This window comes from Penicillium bovifimosum (assembly GCF_028826915.1).
Source record: "Penicillium bovifimosum strain IBT 22155 chromosome Unknown utg000004l_segment0_segment0, whole genome shotgun sequence".
NCBI lineage: Eukaryota > Fungi > Ascomycota > Eurotiomycetes > Eurotiales > Aspergillaceae > Penicillium > Penicillium bovifimosum.
Genome location: NW_026622713.1, coordinates 796,929 through 815,838, shown reverse-complemented (window position 1 = coordinate 815,838; position 18,910 = coordinate 796,929). Strand labels below are relative to the sequence as shown.

The 18,910-nt window shown below is 50.4% G+C and overlaps 9 protein-coding genes across 9 annotated transcripts; 8 read left to right on the top strand and 1 right to left on the bottom strand.

Moving 5' to 3' along the window:
• Nucleotides 1-83: 83 nt before the first annotated feature.
• Nucleotides 84-1,352, top strand: N7515_004600 (uncharacterized protein; the record flags this gene model as incomplete). The annotated part of the gene is made up of 1 exon (XM_056665344.1): nucleotides 84-1,352. One exon carries the CDS (start codon nucleotides 84-86, stop codon nucleotides 1,350-1,352), a length of 1,269 nt encoding a protein of 422 aa, XP_056522294.1.
• A 225-nt stretch (nucleotides 1,353-1,577) lies between these two features.
• Nucleotides 1,578-2,385, bottom strand: N7515_004599 (60S ribosomal protein uL1; the record flags this gene model as incomplete). The annotated part of the gene is made up of 3 exons (XM_056665343.1): nucleotides 1,578-1,840; nucleotides 1,933-2,304; nucleotides 2,367-2,385. The coding sequence occupies 3 exons, from the start codon at nucleotides 2,383-2,385 to the stop codon at nucleotides 1,578-1,580; spliced, it is 654 nt and encodes a 217-aa protein (XP_056522293.1).
• Nucleotides 2,386-3,464: 1,079 nt separating this feature from the next.
• N7515_004598 (uncharacterized protein) lies at nucleotides 3,465-5,616 on the top strand (the record flags this gene model as incomplete). Its single annotated transcript, XM_056665342.1, has 8 exons — nucleotides 3,465-3,707; nucleotides 3,761-3,789; nucleotides 3,850-3,910; nucleotides 4,044-4,230; nucleotides 4,285-4,398; nucleotides 4,461-4,789; nucleotides 4,848-5,240; nucleotides 5,296-5,616. 8 exons carry the CDS (start codon nucleotides 3,465-3,467, stop codon nucleotides 5,614-5,616), a joined length of 1,677 nt encoding a protein of 558 aa, XP_056522292.1.
• Nucleotides 5,617-6,304: 688 nt separating this feature from the next.
• Nucleotides 6,305-7,084, top strand: arfA (putative ADP-ribosylation factor; the record flags this gene model as incomplete). Its single annotated transcript, XM_056665341.1, has 4 exons — nucleotides 6,305-6,452; nucleotides 6,546-6,790; nucleotides 6,863-6,928; nucleotides 6,992-7,084. 4 exons carry the CDS (start codon nucleotides 6,305-6,307, stop codon nucleotides 7,082-7,084), a joined length of 552 nt encoding a protein of 183 aa, XP_056522291.1.
• Nucleotides 7,085-8,764: 1,680 nt separating this feature from the next.
• On the top strand, nucleotides 8,765-9,283 carry N7515_004596 (uncharacterized protein; the record flags this gene model as incomplete). The annotated part of the gene is made up of 1 exon (XM_056665340.1): nucleotides 8,765-9,283. The coding sequence occupies one exon, from the start codon at nucleotides 8,765-8,767 to the stop codon at nucleotides 9,281-9,283; it is 519 nt and encodes a 172-aa protein (XP_056522290.1).
• A 1,142-nt stretch (nucleotides 9,284-10,425) lies between these two features.
• N7515_004595 (TauD/TfdA family dioxygenase) lies at nucleotides 10,426-11,829 on the top strand (the record flags this gene model as incomplete). Its single annotated transcript, XM_056665339.1, has 4 exons — nucleotides 10,426-10,684; nucleotides 10,746-11,232; nucleotides 11,306-11,611; nucleotides 11,673-11,829. 4 exons carry the CDS (start codon nucleotides 10,426-10,428, stop codon nucleotides 11,827-11,829), a joined length of 1,209 nt encoding a protein of 402 aa, XP_056522289.1.
• A 628-nt stretch (nucleotides 11,830-12,457) lies between these two features.
• N7515_004594 (uncharacterized protein) lies at nucleotides 12,458-14,143 on the top strand (the record flags this gene model as incomplete). The annotated part of the gene is made up of 5 exons (XM_056665338.1): nucleotides 12,458-12,800; nucleotides 12,866-12,961; nucleotides 13,021-13,121; nucleotides 13,175-13,446; nucleotides 13,501-14,143. The coding sequence occupies 5 exons, from the start codon at nucleotides 12,458-12,460 to the stop codon at nucleotides 14,141-14,143; spliced, it is 1,455 nt and encodes a 484-aa protein (XP_056522288.1).
• A 637-nt stretch (nucleotides 14,144-14,780) lies between these two features.
• Nucleotides 14,781-16,790, top strand: N7515_004593 (uncharacterized protein; the record flags this gene model as incomplete). The annotated part of the gene is made up of 1 exon (XM_056665337.1): nucleotides 14,781-16,790. The coding sequence occupies one exon, from the start codon at nucleotides 14,781-14,783 to the stop codon at nucleotides 16,788-16,790; it is 2,010 nt and encodes a 669-aa protein (XP_056522287.1).
• A 1,260-nt stretch (nucleotides 16,791-18,050) lies between these two features.
• Nucleotides 18,051-18,389, top strand: N7515_004592 (uncharacterized protein; the record flags this gene model as incomplete). Its single annotated transcript, XM_056665336.1, has 1 exon — nucleotides 18,051-18,389. One exon carries the CDS (start codon nucleotides 18,051-18,053, stop codon nucleotides 18,387-18,389), a length of 339 nt encoding a protein of 112 aa, XP_056522286.1.
• Between the last annotated feature and the right edge of the window lie 521 nt (nucleotides 18,390-18,910).

Sequence of the window (18,910 nt, the reverse complement as noted above, 5' to 3'; positions counted from 1 at the left end):
GGGAAGTGGACAGCGTCGGGGCGAAGTCTCCGCCTAGTCCGATCGAAAAAAAGAACCTCACAACGTCACTCGTCACCACAGCCATGAAACGAGTTACTCTAGCAGCCCAAAAGGGCGCCCGGTCGCAAGGGCCTATCTGTCAATTATGCCAATTCTCAACTTCAACACCTCGTGCGCTCCCTATCGCACGCCTACCCATTGCCCGCGCCAGTCAAACTCCAGCCTCGAATTTCCGCTCACAGCCCACAAAACGAACTGATAGATTGACAGTTGGGTCTTCTGTTACGATTCCCCGTCGCTATGTTTCGGCTGCAGCTACCAAGACAAGTCCCGAGGTCGCCATCAAAGAAATTGCGCGGGATGCATCTGTCCTGCATCAATCGGACACCGTCGCCTCCAACCAGGTAGTCGTGGAATTGCTACAAAGATGTCAGCGGGTTGCTGAGTCTCTGATTTCACAAACACGCGATCAAAACGAGGGAATTCAGAAAGGCGAGGGCAACGCGATCTCGTCCCTACTGGACTTGGAGAAGCAAAGCGCTGCATCGAGCAAGGGCCAACAACCACAGACCTCACAACACCCGGATGCACGGCTGGCGGATGCAATCTCACAAATTGTGATTGAAATCATCAAAGATGAAAAGGTCTTTATTTCGCCCGAAGCCTTGACCTCCTGCATCGAAACTCTGACTCTGCTCCGAAGAGCAGAGCACTTCCCCGAGATCTTCTATCTCTACGCCAACAAACCCGTCCCAGAGGAGAATAGCTCCCCAGTGAAACTACTCAAGCCCAACCCCAAGAGCATTAACAGCGCCGTTCCCGCGGACTTGGCCAACATGGCTCTTAACGTCGCCATTGAGCAGAAGAACCTCCCGCTCGTGCTAGCTATTATCGACAACACCTTCTGCGCCCCGGCCTTCCACCGGGCGAAGATCTTCAAGAAAGCCGGTGTTCCCCTAGCTGGGCTGGCAGCTGCCCCGGCTGCGTGCTATGCCCTGGCATCGTGGGCCGCAACATTCCAGAACACCATGGACCCTAACGTGGCTACTGGAATTGCGTTCGCTGCTACGCTGGCCTATGTTGGCGGTACTTCCTCCATGGGTATCTTGGCCATTACTACGGCTAATGATCAGATGGAGCGTGTGGTCTGGATCCCGGGCATTCCCCTGCGGCAGCGATGGTTGCGCGAGGAAGAGCGGGCTGCTATGGATAGAGTGGCGGTCGCGTGGGGGTTCAAAGATCCTTATATGCGAGGTGAGGAGGTTGGTGAGGAGTGGGAGAGTCTTCGTGAGTTCATTGGCATGCGGGGCATGATTTTGGATAAAACCGAGTTGATGGCTGGCATGGAATAATCTTCAGATCCGTTGTCTTTGTACCGTAGCAATATATCTTAGGTTTTCATACGAGGAATATCATGTACAACATCCTGTGAGCTTTACTGTTTACTACAATCTACAGGACAGAAAAACTCGAGACCGATCATGAGCTTCATATTTTTTTCAGTCGTAAGACTATAACGTGAACCCAGTTCTCAGACCCAAACTAGAAAAGTCCGGCGCAATTAAGCGACAGATAATCTAGTAGACACGGTGGGGAGGAGACATGGAAGCCTTGATGACAAGACTGCCAACGTTCTGCCAGCCCTTCTTGAGGAGGGAGACAAGGTAGTTGATGGCGAGCATCAGGTTGGCAACAAGGGCCTCCTTGTCCATCTCGACGTTGCCGACAGCAACACCGAGGCACAGAACCTTCTTAAGCTGGAACTTGATGGTGGACTTGACATCAGTGACCTTGGCGGCCATGTCCTCAGCGTGGGAGACGGGAGTGGGGAACTTGCCGGCTGTAAAGGGAAAGAAAGTCAGCATTGCGCTTAGAGTATTGACTCGGTGTATGGATGGGAATCCACAGTAGAAAATAAAGAGAAAGACATACCCTTGGACAGACCGGGACCGAGCAGACGGGGAATCTGCTTGATCAGACCCTCGGAGGCAAGGAAGGCATCGTACTTGCGAGCAAGCTTCTTGATGAGCTTCTTGTTCTTGTTGAGCTTCTTGAGGTCGTCAACGGACATGGCATCGATGCCGTGGTGCTTGGCACGGTCAAGATCGTGCTGGTCACCAAGGATACAGATGGCCATGTTGGGGCGGGGGACGGTGGGCAGCTTGATGGTGCCGGAGAAACGCTTGTCACGCTGGGGATCGTAGTTCTTCAAGCCGATCTGGAGCTCGACGGTCTCGTTGAACTTGCGCTTCTTCTCATTGAGAGAGTAGTTGAGAAGGTTCTCGACATTCTGGCGCACTCCGGCTGTCAAAGGGAAGAGCAGTTAGTGTTTGGATCATAACGGTGATGATCTGGATGGAACGTACCGACTGTGATCTTCGACATGATTGCTACAGTCTTCCAAAAGAAGTTGAAATTCTTATGGTATGGCTCTGCGCTGAATGCTTGAGAGAAAGAAATTGTCGAGGGGCCGTGAATTTCTCCGCTTGTGGGTATGGGCTGGCGCTAGTCTACTTTTGGATAAGCGGTGCCCTAGATTTTTCAGATGCCTAAGGCCACAGTCCTCCCTGACTCAGCCTACTATGGCCTGAGGCAGCAACAACAAAACGATCGCCCCTAACTCGAAGATTCAACTAATGTTAATGGCCATAATTTGCTCTCCGTTGAATGGACTGTCTCGAGATTGCGGGAGTTTAATCAAAGCAATAGCGTTTTAGATAATGTTGGGGTTGACTAAAGCTACCATAGACGAGACACAGCGTTGGAAGGCAGCAAAACAAAACCAATCCGAGATCATTGAGTACTGACAGGCTACCGCTACCTCATTTCGTCCTGAACGAGCTCAACCGTCTGATGATGATGTATTTGCTGTATGGCGAGGGCTATCAGCTATCTGGAATAAGTATCATGTCACGTTCTTCACACTTACTCGGAATGGATCCCTACTCGGAATTCCGCCTCATCATAGACACCATCTGACTCCGATAGGTATATTCCAAAATCCAAATGACCGATGATCCATAGTACAATCTTTGGCAAAGTAGGTATGTAGTACCTATGATGTAGTGAGGGAATAGCAAAAGGCAGACTATTGTAGGAGTTCTCGACAGAAAGAAAAGCCGACGTCTGGGCTGCAGGTGATCGCGCTTAAACGTGACCAGCGTCAGCCTCAGATGACTGGTCTTAGCGGGGTTTTTGTCCATATCTTTTAGTTATTTTAGTGCAATTTCCGGGTCATTCACACTTGGGCTATTTCCTTCCTTATTTGTCCATGATATGGGGGAGATTCCATGCTTGAGCCTTGCAAGTTCGTTTGCATGACTTTCTGCCGAACGCGAATATAATCCTCCTGACTCGACTGCTCGTCTTGTGATTGTTTATTGCATAGTATCGAGTTTGCGACTAATACCTAGGACTTATTTACGAGTCCGTTTCTCGAAGTCGGCGACTGGCGTACTTTCACCATGTCTGAAACAATAACTTCGCGCGATTCTACTATGGCGCAGGATTACTATGCTAGTCTTGATGAGGATGGCTCGCTTGTGAAGAAGTTCAAGGATATTGATGATGAAACTCAGTTTCACATAGCTATACGCCGTCTGCAGGACCCTCTGACGCAGAATTTTGTGCTGGACTTTGGGAATGAAGATGCGTGGTGTGCGTCTGATTTGACTACATACGAAATGAAATCCTTGTTAAGGAAGCCGGTATGTTGGTTCAAGCCTGAATGATGTTGTGATCAAGGTCTGACGGGGTACAGAGAGCCAAGTGCCTCGGTACACGGTGGATGTAAGAGCTACTTCCCCCGATGTACATAGTCCCAATAGGAGTGAACTCACACAGCTACAGTAACATCTGGGCACCAGAGGAGCAGAAGGAAAGCATAAAGGTGCGGATATTCCCTCCATCGGTATGTAACGGCAATGGTTGACCTTACCTAGGCTATTACTGCACATTTTGGAGTGTCTGAAAGACTACAAGGGATGATGTGCACAGAGCCAGTGCAACCCGATCCGGAACCAGAACCTGCACCCGCACCGAAGAAACGGTCCTCACGTTCATCTAGTGTTGCGCCTTCGTTCCACCACGACGTTGACGATCCGGAGAATGCACTCAAGCAACTTTCCGATTTAGATAGACCAGGCGAGTCGGCTTCATTCAAGAATCTCACCTTCGCACAAATTGTCGACCAAATCTGGCACTTCTCCTCTGTGGACCATGGGCCTCGATGTAAGTCTGTCACACCTCGACTTCAGCGAGCATGAACACTGAAATCTTCATCAGACACGTGTATCGGCTATAATACGTTATTTGTCATTCCCACACTATCACAGCCAAATGGCAAAGATCTTCCAGATGGAAAGCGGCTTTGGACCTGGCTGATCCAGTGCGATGATGGTATGAGCACATCAACAGGCCCGGTTTGAGAATTCCATGTGTAGCTGCTGACTGAATTGCAGGCACGGTAATTTCAATCCAAGAGAATCCGTTCGCAGGCCGAAGGGATGGAGTGTCAATGGAGGAAGCAAAGCCAGTCCTCGACATTGTGCGCAGGAACATGCGTTTCATTTTCTCCGGCGTGTCGAGACAGCACTATGCCATGTCCGAAAGCGAGTCACTCATCACCATCCGCGTGCGACATTTCAATGATTTTGGACCAGACCAAGCCAATATCAAGCAGGAGGATGGACCTAGTCTGCTGTTCTATTATATCTTTGATGACTGGGTGTCGAGCTATGGGTTAATCGCAAAGCGGGAGCACAAGTACGGCGTTGCTCTGGAGGAACTGGTGGGTCTGATAGCTCGTCTCATTGATTTAATCCGGTTTCATGACTGACTCCACACAGAGAGGCCAAATGCTCGACCGTCCCATAGTGGATTTGGTGAATGAATTGCACTGGCTGGGCCGGCGACTCGCAGTTCTCAAACGGTTGTATCAGAGCTACGAGCTTATTATGCAACGATTATTGCAACGCCAACGCATGCTCCGCGATGAAGCCCGCTCGGCCCATCCAGCCACAATCCCGGACGGAGCCACCTATGGCGATGCGGAGTTCGTGGATATACGGCAGTCCAGTCTCGTGGGCAATTCCAGCCACCCCAATACCGAGAAATCGGTCGGGGTGCAGCTGAGCTCGAGTGCTGTGGCGCGGTTCGAACGGTTGGCGGATCGCATTAATCTGTATTGTCTGAGCGAGATCGAGAATTGTCTCAATGAGAAGGAGTCCTTGACATTCTTGGTGAGCATTTTTCTTTTCCCACTCCGGCTTTTGAGTCATCTGCTGAGTAGTATAGAATTTCAACTTGATTGCGCTCAAAGACTCGCAGGCTGTTGAGAAGCTCACTCGCATCACCATCCTGCTAGCCAAGGCGACCATTTTGTTCTTGCCCGTCAGTTTGATGAGTGCATATTTCTCCACGGAGCTCATCGGTGTGAAGAACGGGTACACTAAGACGGATTATTGGGTCAGCTTTGCGGTGATCTTTGTTCTGTCCGTCTTGCTGTTGACGGTATTCGGATACGCCAGTGACACTGTGGAGGGGAAGACAATCTATCGGTCCATGGTCAGGACGTTCTTTCGAGAGTCTCGCCAGAAGATATCACGGCGACGCTGAAAAGTGGACACCAAAGAGTGGGAATTCCAGAATTCCTCTGAGTCCAGATAAGGGGAGTTGTAGCCTATCAGAAGATTCTTCGTGGATCTTCATGGCCGACGTATGGTCTCGAGGTAACACGTGATCCGTATTTCATTTACGGGGTCAACACCGTGTCCTCTTTCTCGCCCATCTCTCATCACTACATGTGTACACTTAGATAGTCATACTCATAGGCAGAACTATTATTAACTTGTCATTCCATTCAACTCTCCATCTGTAGATATATCTCTGTCTTCCTCCTTCATATCCTCTCTTAACCTCAACAGTTTGCTCCAAGTAAACCGGGTGACGAATCCTACGCCCACCGCCATCGGCCAGCGTATTTCTGCGTATTCAAAACAAAAAGAAACAATCCAAATTTCCCCTTCGACTCTCTTTCTCTCTATATTCCCCTGACCATCTCCAACTTCTACATCCTCAACTTTGTACCATTTTCTGCCGGTAAGTGGTTTATATTTATGAATATTTGAACTGGTTGCCCGGAAACTTATTCCACCCCCCTCTCCCCTGACTTCTGACCGACAAGTCCACAACACGTTTTCCAACCCCTCCGCTTTCTCCCCTTTCAACCATATCCCTTGATATAACTTTCTGACTTATCCACTCCTATCCCCAGGATTTCGAGGGTCATCTCGCTACCGACAATATGGGTATCACTTTCTCGCGGCTGTTTGACAGACTATGGGGGCGCAAGGAAATGCGCATCCTGATGGTCGGTCTCGACGCCGCCGGTAAGACCACCATTCTGTACAAGCTCAAGCTCGGTGAAATCGTCACCACCATCCCCACAATTGGTTAGTTCGACCTCCTTTCCACCGGCGACACGGTATAAATGCGCATTCGCATCGACAACCCCCCCGTTCTGGGAAACTGACGTTGGTGTGCAGGATTCAACGTCGAGACTGTCGAATACAAGAACATTCAGTTCACCGTGTGGGATGTCGGTGGTCAGGATAAAATTCGTCCTCTGTGGCGCCACTACTTCCAGAACACCCAGGGTATCATCTTCGTGGTTGACAGCAACGATCGGGATCGTATCGTCGAGGCCCGTGAGGAGTTGCAGCGTATGTTGAACGAGGACGAGCTCCGCGATGCTCTCCTCCTGGTGTTTGCCAACAAGCAGGATCTGCCGGTAAGGAAATCGAATCTGATACAGAGGAACTGGTTGGATGGGATGTGAATGCTGACCCCCGCTTTTATCTAGAACGCTATGAGCCCCGCCGAGATCACGCAGCAGCTTGGTCTGCAGAGCCTTACCCGTCGTGCTTGGGTAAGTGATATTCTGGATACTCCTCAATCTCCTTATCTACGGTTTTCCTAACGATGGGTCTAGTTCATCCAATCCACTTGCGCCACCACCGGTGACGGTCTGTACGAGGGTCTGGAGTGGCTTGCCGATGCCCTCCGCAAAACCAACCGCGATTAAAGGTCTATAATGCAAATCCGAATCGGGACGTGTAGCTGGGTGAAGGAGAATAACCGGACATCTGCAAATGATGGATTGATGATGACGATGGCGGGGAGTTCTTTGGCCACACATGACATTGATCTTTGCAGGGAAAGGGTTCTGCAACTGGTCTGCTACTTTTGTTCTTCAAATGGCTCTTTTGCCTCTCTACGCTATGCTATTAGCCTCATTTGTTTTCTTTTCTTCCTCGGGTGTCGCCACTCCAAAATTGCTTCTCTGCCTCGGAAACACCCTCGGAGATCTGTATAAGTACTTGTAAAATCCCAGCATCTCGCATTGGGCACGGACAGAGAGAGGGATAAGATCACGAACAAATGAGCAGATATCTTGAACTTTGGACTGCATATCTTTGCTTCTTTGGCCGAGTAGGGCTGAATACATAGATTCCAGACTGGGCTGACTCCATCACGTGGTCATTGGTCTTTTATCTACACGCTATTCCTGCTGTAACCACTCAGCCCTTGGGGATTCTCCCTCGTAATAGACTATCTGGCAGATGCGCGTGAGGAGCGCCTGCCGGGCCCTGGTGGGGTTCTGCTTCTAGCCTAGCGTGTCCTGGAACAAAACAACATAGTCAGATTGGGCGTTTTATGGTCTACGGAGGAAATAGTCGACAGGAATAGCTAGCGCGTCAGACTCATGCAGGAGTCTGGCCGGTCTAGAGTCTGTGCTGAGCAAAGAGGTGAACGACATCCGACGAATCAAATCATGGTGATGGTGAGAATGGTTTGGCTAGACAGATACCCAAGGGCAGGCCAGCGGGCGCGGCCCCAGGATCTATTGCTTAGACATGTATTAATGGTGTTTCTTTCAAGTGTGTCCATAGTGGTGGCCCTGGTAGGCCGTGGCTTTTTGCCTGTCTCGACGAGACCGAGGACTCATCTTAATTAAGAGAAAAAGATCTCAGGATCATATGTCAGTGAAGAGCCGCGAGCGCCGAGCCTCTGTCGCGGGACAGCTTATCGGCTAAGCCTTGCCAACTACCATGGGACTATTATGGGATTGACCGGGGTAGGTAATGGGAGTACTCCGTACGTAACTGTTGTTTGTACTATGGCCACGTGATGTATCTTAGTCAGCAGTCAGGCCTGAGGTGACTTAGACAGAGAAGAACAACCAAGAAACACCATAGCAATCGGAATCCGATCCCTGTGAAAGCAATTGCAACAACCTGCCCTTCGTATGAGACAAGCAGGCAGTAGACCTGCCAACACTGATCAGTGATTCGCAGAGAATCACAGATTGGCTAAGCAGAAGAGACAGTTTCCCCATAGCATCAAGTTACCGTCCGGTGGAGGTCTTGTGGCTGTGAACTGTGCTAAGAACAGGTACCTAGGACTGTCCGGCGGAAGACCTATCGTACCTACAGTTTGATTGTACGTCCGGTGGAGTCAGTCAAACGCGTCAACAACGCATCACAACAAAAATGCAAACAACGCGAGAGAACCCCGATCCGGTGTCTCCGAACGACGAACCGATCGAAGAGGACATTGTTTCCCCATGTGCCGATATGACCAGGGAACAACTTGTCCAGGATTCTCCTATGAAAATCGACCCGACACACATCAGTCCCAAGGACCCAAATGGTGGGGTGTCAAGGTCACTGCAATGTCCAAGTAATTGCATCTGAATACCTACATGGTCGAACAGACCAAAGGTCTATGCATTTTGGGCCTGTATGACGCCGAACTCCTCTATGTGTTCCAGGAGTGGTTCGAAGGATGGACTGAACAGATGTTCAGACGTGTCCATCATACATATCTTCGCGGGATGAAGAAGGTTCTTCGGGAGGGTGGCATTAACACCGGACCTATCACTAGGCCGATACCCCTCCAATTTGTTGCCCTTCTTCAGCACGGGGATCCAGAGGTAATGCCGGAATACAGCGACAACTACTTGCTGAAAACCGACATCAACCCACGCTCTGAGGCGTATCCAGTAAGCCTCAAACTCAAAAGAGGAGGTAGAGCGACCACCGTGGAGAAGGAAGAGCCCCAGGACTATGGAATCGAAGATGGAACCCTTCGACGAGACCATGAAGGAATACCAGTGAAAGCTGAGATTCCTCGGCGAACGCCGATACCCCTCCGACCGCGTGAGACCACGTCTCCAACCGGACCTCACGACCCATACGACACCCTCCCTCCAGGCCGATAAGCCAATGAGAGGCTTGACCCGATCTCGATGACAACTTTTCCAAAGTTGTTTAAGAAGGAGAATTTGTATGTATACCGGGCAGCCGTATGACATTTTGGATGACAAAGGGAGACTCCTGTTGAACACCTGCTTCCATCTGGGGATTGCCCCAGGACAATTCCATGCTGTGTTCCCAATGATTCTCACTTTGTCATCCAAAATGTCGTACGGCTGCCCGGTATACAAATTCTCCTTCTTAAACAACTTCGGAAAAGTTGTCATCGAGATCGGGTCAAGCCTCTCATTGGCTTATCGGCCTGGAGGGAGGGTGCCGTATGGGTCGTGAGGTCCGGTTGGAGACGTGGTCTCGCGCGGTCGGAAGGGTATCGGCGTTGGAGACGTGGTCTCGATGCAGATCCTAGCAAACCCCGAATTCGTGAAGAATGATTGTTAGGTTGAATGGTGCACGAATACGAGGTTGTTGAGATATGTAACGGACATAGCGATCATGTACCATGGCAGTCATGCATTGCTATTTCCGAGATCTTGTACTCAACGGCTCGGGGAAAATCATGGCAGATGCCTTGCCTTCATGCTCCTGTCGTGGGATCTGGGTGGATAGGTATCGCTTGATTGTGTCGTGTCGTTGGACAGTGATAGCGAATGAATTGGTCTCTAAAAGCAGATCGGAATTGACGCTTGAAGGGATCGCTTTGACGCTGAATGGGCGCCTATTGAAAACTAGCATTTGGTAGTTCCGAATAAATGCTTTCAATCGATACATTCTCTTCACTTGGCGTACCTGTCAAAAGTTCTTGACATCGAAGAGACTCCATTATGCAACGTCTCACGGGAGGGCCGAAAGCAATCGACGTGGCTATCACACCGAATCAAGGCCGATGGTGTGATAATAGCCAGCAATTGGGTGGCTGCAAAAGCAAGCATTTCCTTGTGCTCGTTGGTGTTCAATGCGTGTTGGTGATCTCGCACTGAGCGGGGTTGATGTCGTGACCACCGCTGATTTGTTGGATAGCAGTACACCGTCGCGCCATCGAGGCCTCTGAAGATGTAAAGGTAACATCTCATGGTATTTAAGTCGTGATTCCAGCCTGTAATCTGCCGCTCAGCAACTAACCGTAACTCCCCTCCCCTGGATAATCAACATGTCCGCCGTCCAGACTATCACGGTGCCCACCCAGCCTGATATTCAGTATCATCCTGAGTACGAAAAGTACAGGGAGCGTACCCGTCGTCGCAAAGAGACTGAGACTCTGCAATCAAGTTTACCCACCGGCTTCCCACAGGAACTAGTCTCACCACTAGTCTGGGAAGGAAAGGACATCGAGAAACAAGACGACTGGATATACCAGTTGAGCCATACCCAGCTGGATGAGATCGACGCAGCCTTGAAGAGCTTCAAGGGTATGATATGTCCAGTGAATGACCACAGTCTTCTTGCAACCGCGTCGCTGATCTCCAACAGCCCTAAACCTTCCCCTGGGCCATATCAACCAGTCCACATTCCCTCTCCCCACCCTCCGTCCAACTCTCCGCGATCTATCAAAGGAGATCCACACCGGCCGAGGTTTCGTTGTCCTCCGAGGTCTGCACATAGACGAATACTCTCGCGAAGACAATGTCATCATCTACGCCGGTGTATCCTCCCACATCGGGAACATCCGCGGTCGCCAGCAAGACACCCGCCTGGCAAACGGCACTTCACCTGTGATCTCCCATATCAAAGATCTCACCAGCACTCCCGAGAAAGAAAGGATTGGCGCGCCTTCAAACACAGCCGACAAGCAGGTCTTCCACACCGACGCGGGCGACATCATCTCCCTTCTGTGTTTGAACCGAGCTGCCTCAGGTGGAGAAAGTTACCTCTCCAGCAGCTGGAATGTGTATAACATATTGGCCAAGTCAAGACCCGATCTCATCCATACTCTGTCCGAGGACTGGCCGGTTGATGGGTAAGAGTCACACCAGTCAAAGACGGTACTTACACGTAGAAAAGAAGAGAAAGGAAAAACTAACATCACTCAGCTTCAATAACCCAACTAGACCTTACACCCTCCGCCCACTGCTATACCACCAACCCGCCACAGAGACTACCCCCGAGCGGGTCCTGATCCAGTACGCGAGACGCTATTTCACTGGGTTCCTGGCGCAGCCCCGTTCCAAGGATATTCCTCCGATCAGCGAGGCACAGGCCGAGGCGCTAGATGCTCTGCACTTCTTGGCTGAGGAGCACAGTGCCGCATTGGACTTCCAAAAAGGCGATGTGCAGTATGTGAATAACCTTAGTATCTTTCATGCGCGGAATGGTTTCACAGACGGGCCTGGGCAAGAGTAGGTTCTTTTTTCCACTTTTGTGCCGTCTCGATCATGAGAATGCTGACAGCTGCGTCAGACGCCATCTGTTGAGACTGTGGCTGCGCGATCCTGAGAATGCATGGGAGACACCGCAGCAGCTCCAGCATCGCTGGGATACGGTCTATAAGGACGTTGCGGAGAATGAACAGACGTTCCCTTTGGAGCCGGCTATTCGTAAGAATGTGGGATCGTGAGGGGCTTAATGTTAGCAGCGCCGTTGGATAGTGGATATAGGCACGAATTGCGTTATCGGTATTTACAATCTCGCAATATTCGGCTAGATGCCCAGAGCTGCGTTATTCCAATGTGAGGGTTGAGTCATGACCATACTGGGGCAGATATCTCGTTGCGGCATAATTCCGTGATCGCGTTCCGCCATCGTAGAGATGATCGGCTTGGCTCACCATAAGTTGAGATCTCATTCAAGTTGCCGTGACGCTAAAAGGTCAGGAAAATTCCCACTCTCGGCCGGGAAACCGACCATCCTGATATTCATCCAAACTAGTTCTCGATCCTGCAATGCGATTGATAGACATTCCCGCGCCACCAAGCCCCCAAACCCAGTATCTCTAGCTAAACCTAGACAAGAATCTTGTACACTCTTGGCCGCGCAGATGCGGAACTGAGTCGCCGCTCTCTATCACGACAAACAGCGGAAATTCACCGCCACGTGATCAACGCGGGGCCCCGGATTTCCCAGTCCCACATGTCTCGGCGATTCAAGAGAGGAGAAAAAGGAGCAGGGATGTTTAAAAGGATGTGTCCCCGTCGAATGTGACAGCCACTCAGCCAGATCGTCTATCTGGAAACATGTCTCACACAATGGATCCGGAGAAGGTGCACGAGGAGACGGTCGAGGACCTCAAATCCACCGTCTTGTTACCGGATATCGATCGGGCAGCGGAAAAACGACTTCTGTGGAAAGTTGACCTGCACGTCGTACCTATTTTGACGTTCTTGTTTCTGCTCGCCTTTTTGGATCGCATTAACATTGGCAATGCGAGGTTGCAGGGGTTGGAGGAGGATTTGGGGATGGTGGGACATGATTATAATATTGCTCTGTTCATTTTCTTTATTCCTTATATCTTGTTCGAAGTGCCGAGCAATTTATTTCTGAAGAAGATGTCGCCTTCTTTGTGGCTGAGCATTATTATCTTTTGCTGGGGTGAGTTGCAGCATTGTGTTGAAGCCTGAAGGAGTATGGGATTTGTACTGACTTTGCTGGTTTAGGCATTATTACGACATGTCAAGGTCTGACGACAAGCTTTGGCGGTCTCGTCGCTTGTCGCTTCTTGCTGGGGATCTTTGAGGCTGGGTTGATGCCGGGTTGGTATTTCTTTCCCCTGATATGAGATCGCAAGCGCTAATATGGGGTTTCCATACAGGCTGCATCTACTTGATTGCGATGTATTATAAGCGCCACGAGTTACAATGGCGGTTCAATCTGTTCTTCAGTGCGAGCATTCTGGCCGGTGCAGTCAGCGGAGTATGTATCTCTTGAGCGACGAGTCGATCCTCGGCTAACGCAATGTTTTGCAGCTTCTTGCCTATGGCATTGGAAAGATGGATGGCGTAGGCGGTTACCGCAGCTGGCGCTGGCTCTTCATCCTCGAAGGTCTGGTGACGGTAATCGCTGGCGTGGCGGCCAAGTTCCTTATCGTCGACTGGCCCGAAACGGCGACTTTCCTGACCGACGACGAGCGCACACTGCTGCTCCGACGTCTATCCGAAGACCGGGGCGCGGCGCAGATGAACCGCTTCGACAAGCCTGCAATGAAGCGCACGTTCCTCGACATCAAGATCTACATTGGGTACGTATCGACTCTAGGTCCAACGACCCGCTAACTCTCAGCTAACACCATCAGCGCCCTTATGTACTTCGGAATCGTCAACACAGGCTACGCTACCTCCTTCTTCACCCCAACGATCCTCAAACAGCTCGGCTGGACGGAGGTCCGCGCCCAAGTCATGAGTATCCCCGTCTACCTCGTTTCAACGGTGGTTTCCCTCACCACGGCCTTCATCAGCGACCGAATCCGCCACCGCTTCGGCTTCACCATACTCGGCTGTCTCATCGCCACAATCGGCTACGTGATCCTCATCTGCCAGGAATCGGTTGCCGTGGGCGTGCGTTACTTCGCCGTGTACGCAGTCATGGCCGGAGGGTTCATGGCGCAGCCGATCCTGCTGGGCTGGGTAAGCAACAATATGGGTGGACACTATAAGCAGTCTGTTGCGTCGGCGATGCAGATTGGCGTTGGTAACTGTGGTGGACTCGTCGCTAGCAATATCTACTTTACTTCGGAGGCGCCGACGTATCCCACTGGATTTGGGGTTAGTCTTGGGATGATCTGGATCGGAGGTCTTGCTTGTACCATCTTCTTCTGTTATTTGTGGCGGGAGAATCGGTTGCGGGAACAGGGGAAGAGGGATTATCGGTATCAGTGGGCGAGAGAGGAGTTGGAGAATGCTGGGGATGATCATCCCAGTTTCCGGTTCACTTATTGAGTCATGTTGCATATTCATTGATGAAGATATAGACGATCAATGTCTACGATTTGATGGATCAATTGATTAGATGTAGATATTACGCAGTGCTGTAATCAACCAACAGACCGTTGAAATCTCAAATTTGGGGTTCTCAAGTGGTGCTATCGAAGATCATTTTAGACTTTGCCCAAATGTGGGGCGACGAACGAGAGCCAATGGTTTTATCAGTTTATCTGTGATTTCTCCCAGCTTCTCTCCCTTTTATTTGGTTCCACTTCCGACTTGCCCTCCATGGGAAAGTTCAACTCATCTCTATTGAGTATTGACCTTACAGGAATGGTACGCTGACTAAGGGTCGCGACTCGCGGCAATATGGATGACGATATTCACCTACGGCTTATCCAATACCGTGTTACGCGGTAAGCTGTGACGTAGCTGAGCACCGCTTGGTGGCTTCTTGCGCTGGCTGGTTATATGATCGTACGGTTAGTTGCCAGCCATGCCCATAACCGTTCATTTTCTTCAATAATTTGCATAATGATGTCCATCTTCCCTTTACCGCATCAGCGCGCGCTATACGGATAATACGTTCACTCTGCACCATTTGATCATTCGAAGACGACTGAGCCCTCATGCAACCTTTGACAGTGTGAACATGGCCGGTGCGCAGGAGCTCGCTGACATCTTGCCGATCGGCATTGCCATTCTCAACCATCGAGACGAGTCAATATTGGTGAACCGACGTTTCCGAGAATTGATGGCTTGTCACAACGCTAAATCGTTTCAATGCTGGTCGCAATCTATTCACCCAGAAGACTATGACCGAGTGGCTACGGCATATTTTGAAGCATTGAAGTCCAAGCATGCGCTGCGCATCGAATATCGCATTCGCAATCAAAAATCTTTGTGGCGTGGATTGATGTTGGCTCCACTGGAAAACACAGATCTTCAGCGCCTTAATTTGGGTGACGATGTTGGATTTATCTGCACCATCGCGGATATCACCTTGGAGAAGACTGCCGAACTGCAACAGATGGAAATTGCGCACGAGGCACAAGAACGAAAGCAGCAACAGGAACGGTTTATCGACATGATCAGTCATGAAGTCCGAAACCCCCTTTCTGCTATCCTGCATTGCACCGAGGATATATTTCAAACAGTGAAGGACAAAGAAGGTAGTGGAATACCTTTGGCAGACATTGCGCAAGCAGCAAGGACAATAAGCCTCTGCATTGCACATCAAAAGAGGATTGTCGACGATGTCCTTACGTTCTCGAAGCTGGACGCATCAATGTTGACCTTGTCGCCGCGAAGAGCCGAACCAAAACGGCACCTGGCAAAATCATTGTCCATATTTCGCCCTGAGCTTCGGAAACAAGATATTGAATTTGAATACAAGCTCGATAATTCCTATGCTGAAAATGGGATTGAATGGGTAATGGCCGACCTCGACCGGGTGAGCCAGGTTCTCATAAACCTGGTTTCCAATGCAATCAAGTTTACTTCCAAAGCAAACGGCAAAAGAGGAATCAGGGTCTCCATGGGCGCCTCTACAGATCGACCGCCATCCTATCCTCCCAATGTCGTCTTCTTTGACTCCAGTGAAGCTGCAATGCGCTTGGATGCAACCAACAAACCCGAGTGGGGAAATGGCCAAGTTGCATACGTGATGGTAGCAGTGAAGGATACTGGGATCGGCATTAGCGATGAGGCTCAGAAGCGACTCTTTGAACGTTTTCATCAAGCAACGCCCAGAACAGAGAGCACCTACGGCGGTTCTGGTCTTGGCCTCACTGTCAGCCGGAAGCTCTGCCATCTACACGGGGGAGAGATCGGCGTAAGCTCTAAAGAAGGGCAAGGAAGCACGTTTGGGTTCTTCTTCAAAGTCCGTCGAGAGGTTCCGCCATTCAATGATGGACAGTCTACGTCCCACGGACTCGAAATTGATGAGCTATGCAGTGGTATTCAAGCGTTGAGCAACGAGGCGACGGGAGTCACTCAACGGACAAGGTCACCTGAAATTTCAGACAGTCCCGTTGTAACTCGCATTGAAGAGGTAGCACCGGGCGCTCCTAGTGATGAAAGGGTAAAGCATACGTCAGACATAGCCCGCCGGACAGGGTCTGCTGGAACTGCCGCGAACAACCACACCCACCAAAGCCTGCATGGTGACTGCGATAAAGAGTCTGTCCCTGCCAGTCCAGGGGTTACCAAGCCGAATCTTGGGGGTGGCCAGATCAAGCACACTAAACCAATCAGCCCACGATCCGATCGGGAGAGAATTCGGCGTATTCTCGTGGTCGAAGACAACGACATCAACCGACAAATCCTCATCCGCAAGCTGCAATCCTTGGGGTTCCATGTCACAGAAGCAATAAATGGCCGCGAAGCCTTAGATGCTTTGCAACACGAGGATTTTGACTGCGTCCTCATGGACCAAGAAATGCCTGTTATGGATGGGATTTCGGCGACGAAGGCAATCAGGGATTCTGAGAAACACATGGCGCATGTTCCTGTTCTAGGTGTGACAGCAAATGCCAGAGCAGCCCAACAAACTGAAATGTTGGACGCCGGGATGGACGATATTATCCATAAGCCATACCGGACAAATGATTTATTTGAGAAGATAAACCAATTGATTGTAATCACCGAGAGGGTAAAATGAAGGGTCAGCTTCCGAGCACGCCTTACGGATCGCCCACAGGATTTGGCCTTTGACTTAGCGACAACGGGTCACAGGCCTGGCCAAAGACTCTGCGCTTCTGCTATCGTGACATAAGAGCCAAACTTGACGAAGACTTTGGGCTCTTCGAACTTTCGAAGATGATAGGCTGTGGCTGAGGGTTCGCGTGAATATCTTTCGACAAAGCCCTTACTTGCGCCGGTGTCGGAAGACTTTTGCTGGGCTCTTTGAAGAAGGAAGAGTCGAAAAAGTTCATCTCTCCAGTGACGCCTGCTCAGGACGAGAGGGATGGTTCTTCGTTTTACGATTGATCCTTGATGTTTTCTTTTTGGCTGTCTTTGCCTTCCTTCTGTTACTTTGATGTGTTGTTAGGTGTAGGCTGAATTAAGAGTTTATCCCCAAGCCAGCGAGGAAGCTAATCACGTGTCGCTTGATTCCCATCGCATGTAAATACAGGCCTAGCATTATTGGGAAGTTGTTGCCTTTCCGCGGTGCAAAGGCAGACGCGACTGCGAGAATTGAACACACCATGAAAGTGCTGCCTTGGTAGACTTTAGAGGCATCACGGGAGCTTCTTGGTGGTGTCATAATGCTTACCAGGAGACTCCATAGCTCGGGAGCTTTAAGTTGAGCTCGCATAGCCAATCCAGGGATATTCACATATCCAGGATCAGTATCCAATTCAAACTCGCCCAGGTATGTTTCCCTGCACAAGTAATTTTCTGCCTGGCAATAAAAGCCAATAGGATCAAAGTCAAGTATGGCGGCTATCTTTGCCCGTATCCCCCATCCCGACATGACGTAGTCGGCTTCACCGGAATAATTGTGCCAAGCGCACCAACACACCTCCCCAAATTCCAACACAGCGCCCATTTCGCTGCGCATAGACATTCGACTTTCCAAATGGTGGACGGTGGACCTTGCGAGGCAATCAGCCTAATCTGATTTGCTTGGCGAGCATGGACCCGTGGGGGTAATGAAGGGTATGTGGGGGAAGTATACCGAACTACTGCGTGTTAATCCATGGAAATAACGGGGTCACCCAATAAGGGCCGGATATCACGGCAACGCGGGTCCAGCGGAAATGAATAGGTAGGTGGAGAGCGATGGTTACGACAACGTGGAGAGATTGACCACATTTTAAAAGGACACTGGCTCCTCCATTTCTACCATCGCCTTCTCGCACCTCTACCTTCCACATAACCCACCCCAGACACTGCGATCTCCCTCGACCTCCACAGAATGTCGAGAACACTCTCACGCACGCTTTCTCCACGAAAGAAGCAAGAAACCTCAGAGGTCTCAGAAGACCCTTGGAAATCAGACGACCCATTCGGTCCTCCTCAAGTCCACCGCCCTGTCCCAAGTGGGATCCAACGAATCCGCGGCACACTCTCTAAGCTCCTACCTTCCTCACTGGCAGAGAAAGAACTCCTCCGCAAGAAGAACCAGTACAAGAGCCCCCTCACACAGCGAAACGTCCATACTCTACAGACAGAGCAAGAATGCGACGAGGCATACAAGCCGAATCTTCACTCCCCAGAAGTCCAAGTCACCGAATGGCTGCAGCGAGTTTCTTGAATTGGCCGCTATCCGACCTCATACCCATCAAACCCGAACACAAAAATGTGAATGAGAGAGACGTATTCATCGAAGTCTGCAAACCTTTCCCCCTCAAGCCTCAACTTTTTCTCTCAGTGCAACCTTCACCTCTCACTTAACGCCACATCCGAGAGCGCCCCTCAAATACGCAAAAAAGTCAATCGTGGCACCTTTCCGGGGAGAACAGGCCCATTACATTACAATACAACTTTAATCAAGCGGGTTGTCCTGGGGCGATTCATCGACATGGACCCCTGGTTATGCTTGGCATTGCACGTCATGATATGCGAGTTATGCCCAGATTAGATCAGGGCACCACACGCTTCGTTAGATCGCTGGAGGAGATTAATAGGGGAGCAGATGTATTGATATCAAAAGAAATGAATTATGAATTACGACTTATGAGAGAGTTGTGTGAGAGTGTATTGTAAGTTGGAAGTGGTAACGGTACGTAGTGGAGCGTGGAACATACGATAGACCCATGGGTCGACACGAGGGAG